We start from the raw sequence: 8,800 nt of genomic DNA on the forward strand, positions 1-8,800 counted from the left end.
CGCTGCCAAAACGCCGCGAAGAGCTTCGGAGCGGCGGCGCGGAGAGCCCTTGCAGCGCGACCTCCACTTGCGAATCAGCCTCGGTGGGGAGGAAAGCGCTTGGCATGTAGGAGAGAGGAAAAAGGTGCGGGGAGGAGGGGAGAAGGAAGGTGGGTGGAGGGGGAGGAAAGGAGAGGAGGAGGGAAAAAAAAAAAAAAAAAAAAAAAAAAAAAAAGAGCTGCCTCTTTAAATGCTGGGGGCTGAGCCCTCGCCAGGGCGTCCGCAGACGGATCCAGCCTCCCTCCCCTTGGCCGTGCCTCCCCGGCGCAGGTTGCCCAGCCCCAGTGCCGGCAGCGCGGCGCAGCGCAGGGGCGCAGCTGCTGCGCGGGGAGCGCGGAGCCGCGCCGGGCCGGGGCCATGATCCAGCCGCGCTGCGCGCCCAGCCCCAGCCCCAGCCGCCGCGCCGCCGCCCGCTCGCCCTAGAGCCGCTCCCGGCGCCGCGCACCTTCCCCGCCGGGTAAGTTTGCAGCCGCCCGGTGCCGGGGGAGGGTGCGGGGCGGGGGGGGGAGGCGCACCTGGCCGTCAGCCCGGCTCGGCTCGGCGGGTAGGTACGCCTGTGCGGCTCTCGGGGCGCGGGGGGGGGGGGGTGGGATGTGTGTGCGGCGGCCGCAACTCAGCCGTCCCCAACTCGGACCCCCAGCCCGTCCCCGGCGTTTGCAGCCTCCCCTCTAACAGGTGGCTGGGTCCATGCCGACCTTCCCGCTCCCCCGGCGGCTCCTGCGCCTTCCTCCTCCTCCTCCTCCTCCTCCTCCTCGCTGCCGCCTAACAGGTGGTGGTGCCGCTTCGTCTCACCTCCGTGCAGGTAGAGGCGGGTGCGCACCCCCCGCCCCGAGGGGCTCCGGCAGCCCTCGGGGGCTCCGCGGCTGCAGCGCGGAGAGGTGGGGCGCATGTGGAGCGGAGAGGGGGGAGCCGCGCTGTGTCACCCCGCGGCTTCTCGGGGAGCTGCTCGGCCCGTGCCCACCTTCATGGCTCCGCTGTGTGTCTGTCGTTGCAGCGGGTATGGGGAACCAGGTGGAGAAGTTGACCCATCTCAACTACAAGGAAGTTCCCACAGCTGACCCGACAGGTATGGACAGAGATGAAGGGCCCAGGATCGGGGTCTCCTACATCTTTTCAAATGATGATGATGAGCTGGAACAGCAGCAGGATTCGGTGCACGACCTGGGGGGTGAGCATCCTGCTCTGCAACCCTACGATCCCCAGCTGCATGAGGTGGAGTGCTCGGTCTATTACCGGGACGAGTGTATTTACCAGAAGAGCTTTTCTGAGGAGGACACGCTGCCGGAGGAGGGTGATGATGGAGGTGGGGGGCATCTGAGCACCTACACCCCGGAGAACCTGCTGAATAGGTGCAAACCAGGTGACCTGGTGGAGTTCGTGTGCCAGGCCCAGTATCCGCACTGGGTGGTCTACGTCGGGGATTTTCAAGTTGTGCACCTGCATAGGCTGGAAGTGGTGAACAGCTTCCTCACTGACGCCAGCCAGGGCAGACGGGGCCGCATCGCCAACCAGCTGTACCGCTACAAACCCCTCAGCCCGGCCGTGGTGGTGCGCAACGCCCTGGAGCAGGTGGGCTGCAAGGACCGGGACCTGAGCTGGAGAAACTCTGAGTGTTTCGCTGCCTGGTGCCGGTACGGCAAGCGGGAGTTTAAAATCGGCGGGGAGCTGCGCATAGGCAAGCAGCCCTACCGATTGCAGATCCGGCTGGGTGACAAGCGCAGCCACACGCTGGAATTTCAGAGCCTGGAGGATCTGATTATGGAGAAGAGGAGAAATGACCAGATTGGTAGGGCTGCTGTGATCCAGGAGCTTTCCAGCCACCTGCAGGCTGCAGAAGAGGAAGAAGAAGAGGAGGAAGACCACCATCGTCATCATCCAGGTGCTCGGACTGCTGTGGAGTAGCAGCCTCAGCACCACTGTGCTGCTTAGCCTGGGTGATGGGGATTAAAATGGAAGGCTGCGAAATTGAGCTGTTATAAGCCCTTTGGGCTGCTTCAGTGCAGCTTCATTCCAATCACATGTGAAAGGAAGGGGGAAAGCTGATTAAGTATCTGTGCTTTAGTGCTTAACTCCTTCAGTGCTTGATGATAAAACCACTGACTTATTTGTAGAGGATAAAACTCAGGGCAACTCTACCCCTCTCCACTCCCACTTCTTTCCCTTCCTCTCTGCCCTCTGTGCATACTTTCCCTCAACTGTCTGCCTCTAGGCCTGATCCTACAAGATGCTAAATGCCTTTCACATCTACTTATCAGCAGAAGTTAAGAGTATTTAACACTATTAAGGAGGAGCCAAAAACTTTCAGGGCATGGCCACGTAGCTCTTGAGCTTGTGATTAGTTTGGTTAGCTGAGAAGCATGAGGGTATTGTTTTCCCTTCTCCTCCCCTGTTTCTCTTCAGTTGTGGCTCCTGTCGGTATTGCAACAAGCTGCTTGCTTGCCTAGTGCAAGGCTTCATGGACTTGTAGCCAGCCCCCTGGGAGGTGTAAGGGAGAAACTACTGATTTTAATGAAATGGGTCAAATGTGCCTGGTGCCTTCTTAGTTGACAGGTGCTTGCAGATGGGCTGGGGACCTCCTCTTTTGCCATCAGTGTGTGGCTTTGAGGATAGAATATGTATTTATTGCTGACAGGTCCCAGGGAAGAAGGAAGTTTGCAACCCTGATTAAGGAGTCTGCGCATTGGTATGTGCTGGGACTCTTACAGGCAGATAGCAACCTACACCAGCGCTCCTTACAGGCTGCCTGGTTTCCCCTAAAGCAAATGGCAGAGCTCCCGATTACATCTGTGGTACGCATCAAGGCAGTAGAAACAGTTTGCTCATGTGTAAGAGTATGTCTTGAGTAAACTGTCCCTCGAGAGGGTGGCCTCTTGGCTGGGTGCTCCTGGCCCTATGTCACAGGTTCTGCACCACAGTAAACACAGCTGGGATGGGAAGTGATGGGAGGAAGCAGGGGCTGGGAGGTATCGGGGGCAGGGAGTTTTGGGTGTTTCTTTTTTCCTTCCTTACTGCAAAGCAATCTCTTCATTAGGAATTTCATGTTTCATTTTTTGCTAATTTTTATGGTATGCAGCTGAGCTATAGCATTAGAGAAAAGGACATGCCTCCAAAGTTGTGCAAGTCCCTCATTAAACAAGGAGGGGAGGGGGAGTGTGGTGCTGCTTGCCTTGAATATTCCCTGAACTTCTTTTCAGCTCTGGAACTGGTCTCCCACGCAGGCAGCACTGTCAGATCTTTGTCCTGGGATCTGAAGCGTGTGAGCAAACACTGATCTGGAGGCAGTTTCTAATGCAAAATTCCTTCCCCTTAAAGCACAATAGTGATGAGGTGAACTTGAAGATAAGCTTGAGTTCACTTAAATAATGGAAAGTAACAGTGTGATGTAAACTTGAAGCATACTTAATACAGTCTTCCCCACAGTTGTTTACAGTTATACCACAAATAGCAAAGTACTCTGTGTCCTTTCTGCCTCTGAGACGGGAGCAAAGTTTGTCATTTAAGAATAGGTAGATACCAGCTTCTTATTAGTTAAGACCATATGAAGCAACTTTACCAATATGATCCAAATAGATTGTGGTGTTGTGTTTTCAGCCTAAAATACACAAACTAGGAAAAATCTGTGAAAGACTACTTCATCCTCACGTTAGGAGGAAAAATAACTTATAGGGTTATGCAAATACGTGATATACTGTTTCCTTAATGACTCCCATGCTTTCCTTTTGGGCTGTGATACCCAAATCCAAAGGAGAGTTTAACACCAAGCTCCCGTAGAATGCTATAGCTCAGGTGTCTGCACTGTTTCTTTTTTCCTCCAATATGCAATTGAGTTATACTCAAGTTACTGTGGTTGCCAAGCAGATGTGCAACCTTGCTTTGAAAGCATTAACTACCAATATCTAACTAATAGATAGTTAATATGTGGATGTCGGCACACAGGTTTTTTACAGCTACTAGTAACTACTAGAAGCTGAAGTGATCATGGAAATAGTCTGAAAAAGAGGGAAGGAGAGTCTCTGTTGTACTGACTGATAAAAGACAACTGAGATTATCTAGACCATGAGTAAATGTCTGGCTGTGGTTTCTTTCGTACTGAAACCTTGTACATAACAAAGTTTATTTCACTGTGTAATATAGGTATGTAAAATAATATTTTCTTACAGATATTTTTGAAAGATTAAAAAAAAAAAATCCCTTCATAACCTTGCATTTGAAAGTAAGTTGTTATGCACATTATTTTCCAGTCCTCTGAATGGGTTTATTTTTCATTAGTGATCTAAAGTATATTCTAGGTCATAAAGTATAGAAACTGCTATAAATGTCAAATATTATGTATCTACAGGGTACTAAACAGTAAACTGGTTGTGAAAATATTTTTCCCCTGTGTCTGAAGATCAAAACTATGACACTTAGCCATTTCTCTCATTCTGAGTTACCCTGCATAGTCTGGCTTTTTTTTCCGTTCTTTTGTTTCACTTTTTGTTTAATAAAAGAAGGACCAAATCTGCTTGGGAATGGAGAGCAAAGCTGCTTTGACCAACTGAAATAGTGTCTTGTGCTGATCTTGGTGCTTCTCTGTACTGGTGTCATGCCTTTAGGGATAAATTCCCACACAAGCATATGGCCTTAGCAAAGAATCCAAGAGCTTGCACTGCCTTGCTAGGATGGAGAGTGAAAGGGGGAGCTTGCCTCGCAGTGAAGCAGAGTCTGGCATGCGTTCTGCTGTGCTATAAAACCTACGTGCTCCTCTGACACCTGGGCTAGAGGTGTTCGGTATTTAAAACATAGATATTTGGAATCTTCACATTTCTCTGCAAGCTATGTTTGGGGATTTATTCTGTCTCCTAACATTCCATTATCTGTAGAAGTAGAAGAGGAAGGTAAGCCTGAAATGTTTTTTATTTATTGTGGAAGAGGGTCACCTCCATACAGGGGTTTATTATTCCAGCAGATAAAGATGCAACTGTTGAAACTTTAACAGGCAGGTCCTTTTTCCCTACCTGTTGATTGGGCAGTGTTATTTAATAGGTGCTACTAAACACCACTGCAAACATTTCTAAGCAGTCTGGTTTTAAAGCCATGGACCCATAACAAGCTGGATGTGAGAACAAGAGTTGCTGTAGAAGCACATCACAACTGCTTAGTTTCTTGTCTTTGCTGTACTTTACTGTTGGTGTCTGCAGACTAGGCTGGGATTTCTAGAGTTTGATTTTTAAAGAAAAAGATCTCCCAGGAAAACAGACTTCTTGTGTGTATCTACTTCAAGACTTTTGTGCAGATCACAAAAGAGAGGAAGATAATAGATAAAAGTGCTCTTCTCTGCAGCTGCTTCTTTAACATACAGAAGTTCAGGTGTGATCCTTGTGCAGAACTTTGGGTTCAGCAAGGTCCTAAACCTGTACTGAAGTTGAAGTTGTGAGTAGATGCTACCTTGAGCCACTTGAAAATCAGTAAGACTATTCACGTGCTTGAAATTAAGTGTATATTTACATTTGTTTGTGAATAAGGGCCTGGAATTTCAATCTGAGGTCCCTGGTGGGAGCGTGGAGGATCTGAGGTTGCATAATCACCGGGGAAGAACAAGTAAGGCTGTGAAAGCTGTTTCTCAAAGGGCCTCTTGTCCAAACAAGGCTCGTGGAATCCAGCCCAAACTGTGGCCTCAGTTTCCCCCCTGGAAATCCAGAAGCTGCACTGATTTGGTGAGAGGTGTATTACACAGCAGTTGCAAATTAAGCTGATGATCGTGCTGCAGCGTGTTCTCTGGTATCTTTGTCTGTCTTGTCATGCTTGAACCTTCCCTTGCGTTTTTAACATTTAAACTTAATATCATTTGTTTTAAAAGCCCTCTGATTGTGCAAACACTTAATCACCTATATGAATTTACTCATTTGGGCATACCTACCGCTACTGATAGGATGACTGCCGTGAATATCATTATGCACATGTTAAGGCTGGCAAGACTGGGCCCCAGATGTGTAAATGTGGCTTCAGCTAGGAAACGTAGATGAGCAGTCTTATTTCCCCAGAGTATTGGTGTGTTTGATGCAAATAATGTCTTGGAAAAGGCTTTATAGTAAAACCTACAATTATCCCTTGATTAAATAACTTTAAAGATACAATTTAGATACCTTCCATGGCAGTGAAAAAGGAGCATAAAGTGAAGACTATTTCAAGTTATCCCTGATTCTGTATGAATGCAAAAAGTTGATCACAGCATCTCTCTAGGGTTCACCTGGCTGTCACAGTAGGCAGGGAAAATACCCAAAAACTAATTCAAAACCTGAATTTCCTTACTTTGAAAAATATATTCTTCAGACTGAACGACCCTAGACTATGGAAGTAAACTTTCAGTTGTTTTATATAAATGCAACCCTAGGCAAACTTCTTAAGTTTTGTTCATTTATAGTCAATATCCTAATCTTGATACTAAAATAGCTAATATTATGTGATGAATATATTTCAGATTTTGAATGTAATGGTGGTTTTCTTTTTCTCTTCTCCTTTGGTTGAGTTTTACCAGAGGTCTGTCCTTGGGTGTGTGAACTGTGTTGTTGAGTGGTTTCCCACATGTGCTTTTCTGACAATTAATGGCACCAACCATAATTCTAACAGCCACGTAGGAACAAATATTTTTTGAAAACAAAATTTAATTTTGTATGACAAATCAGAGACTAGTAACTAAGTGGAGGTTGGAAATACGTTGTTTCCAACAGAAGTTTCTATTTGTAAGAAATCTACTGTTAATTGAGTATGTGTTAACTACTCTAATAAATCAATGTGCAGTGATAAGGCCAGGTGTATTGTATAATGGGCTTAGACTTTCAGGTTAGATTTTTTTTTTTTTTTAAAAACTGTGGATAGGAAGAAATCAGGGTGACTTCAAACACTGGTGGTTTAGATGATTCTTTCGCATTAATATTGAATTAGAAGCTTTCTTTAAATGCACACTTGAAATTCCTGACATGGTAACACTTCATGGATTAATCCACAATAACATGTGTAATCACAAAATACGATTTTATTTTTTTTTTTCCACAATAAGTGTTTTCTGTAAGCTGTCTTTTGTCGGTAAATGTTGAATTGTTAGTGCAAATATCTTCTTTTCCTGAGAAAGAAGTACAGATCATTGATTGTACCATTTCCTTCAAAATGAAGGGCATTGCATAGTAACTAAAAAGAAATAAAAGATTTATAGTATCTTTTACAACCATTATTTCTTTTCTTTGTTTTTTTGAGTGGTGTGTTTTTCCCCAGCTTTTGGGAAAACTAGAGATTTCTTATGCTGGATGCATCAGGCACAAAACAATCAATGTTTTCACTGACTTCACATGTCAGATCAAAATCTAACTCTTTGGTTATGTTCTTGCTCCAAAGAGAGGAAGAGTAATCTCTGTACAAGGCCAGACCATCAGCTGCTTAACAGGCAATAGCTGTATTAAATCCGATGAGGATCTGGCCCATAATTTAATTTTGAAAGTGGAAAATGAATTCAGCAGAAGATCATATAGTATTAGTTGGCACCCGGGTTTGTCTCGTCTGCCAGCAACTGCTAAAGGAACAGATGCAGCGTCTGTGAGAGGGAGAAATGAGAGAACACCAGAACTCACAGGGAGTTTTTGGAAAATCTGTACAACTGTTCAGTTTGTGTGATGTTTTGTCTTGTGGAAGCTCCAGGGATGGAGTGGGATCTATGTTCTGCTCACACCAGACACAGGGATGTGTCTGACTGAAGGTGATGAGGGTTGTTCATTGTAGTAAGATGTTATACCAATAGGGTAATGGTTCTTAATTAGTCAAAGCCATCCACTGTGTGCACATCCACAATGACAAAAACATTGATACCACAAGCTGTACTTCTCCCCGAGATCCCGAACGAAAAGAACTATTTGTATCTTACACAAAAGCACGGAGTCAGCTCCAGCAAGTACACTTTGAGTGAAACCATCCTGAAGAAATTTAGCTGTAACAAGATGAGACTTCTGCTGAAAGTATTGGTGGAGATCGTGGCTCTTCTGTGGGTTTCAGCTGTGCTTGACAGCCTTCTCGCAGGTGTGACAGAGTGAGACAAATTTTTATAACAGAGATAGCAGCTTTTAAGGCTCAGGGCCACAGGTGGGATTCCACCATAATATTTCTAGCTTTGGCATGGACTTAGGTGCCTTCAAACAAGATGTATGAGGCACCCAGCTGTGTCCTATGTGACTGCAGGAGTGCCTGAATTTTCAGGTGTCTGATACTAGATCTGAAAAAGAACACGAAGAACCAAAAATATGAGTTGGGTGACTGAGTCAATCCCTGAAAACCCCTGCTCAGCTGCCACCTAGAACTGGAGGCCACTAAACTCTGAAGCTTTATTTATTTATTTATTTACTATAGTGTTTCCAGAATCTTGAAGTTCTGGGGCTTTTTCTCACCCAGAAGTTTCTACAAGTACATAAAGCAGCTTGTGACTTCTATCACAGCCTGTGCCTGTAGGGAGGGAGATCCAGCAAGCAGGATCCTGTCTCACGTGCCAGTGACTGCTCCCAGGGTGTATCTGTCCTCAGATACCAAAGAGGAGTTTCTTTAAAAGGACGTTTGCACAGCCCTTTTATTTGAGAATGCACTGGAGCCAGAAGTAGATGAATGTAAAATGCATTTACAGGGACATGGACTGTGTTGAGGTCTCTGCACTCCTGTCTGGTTGCTCTAAGCCACTGGAATTCTTCAGAGAGGTTTTTTTCTTCAGTTCACTATTTTCTGCACTGTGGACCACTTCCAGCAG

The 8,800-nt window shown here is 46.2% G+C and overlaps 1 protein-coding gene across 1 annotated transcript; it reads left to right on the top strand.

Moving 5' to 3' along the window:
• The first annotated feature begins 270 nt into the window (after window positions 1-270).
• Window positions 271-7,246, top strand: LRATD2 (LRAT domain containing 2). Its single transcript, XM_042786214.1, has 2 exons — window positions 271-496; window positions 1,034-7,246. The coding sequence occupies exon 2, from the start codon at window positions 1,039-1,041 to the stop codon at window positions 1,939-1,941; it is 903 nt and encodes a 300-aa protein (XP_042642148.1). The 5' UTR covers window positions 271-496; window positions 1,034-1,038; the 3' UTR covers window positions 1,942-7,246.
• Window positions 7,247-8,800: the final 1,554 nt, after the last annotated feature.

Source organism: Tyto alba, unplaced genomic scaffold, assembly GCF_018691265.1.
Source record: "Tyto alba isolate M040663 unplaced genomic scaffold, T.alba_DEE_v4.0 Super-Scaffold_9, whole genome shotgun sequence".
Classification (NCBI taxonomy): domain Eukaryota; kingdom Metazoa; phylum Chordata; class Aves; order Strigiformes; family Tytonidae; genus Tyto; species Tyto alba.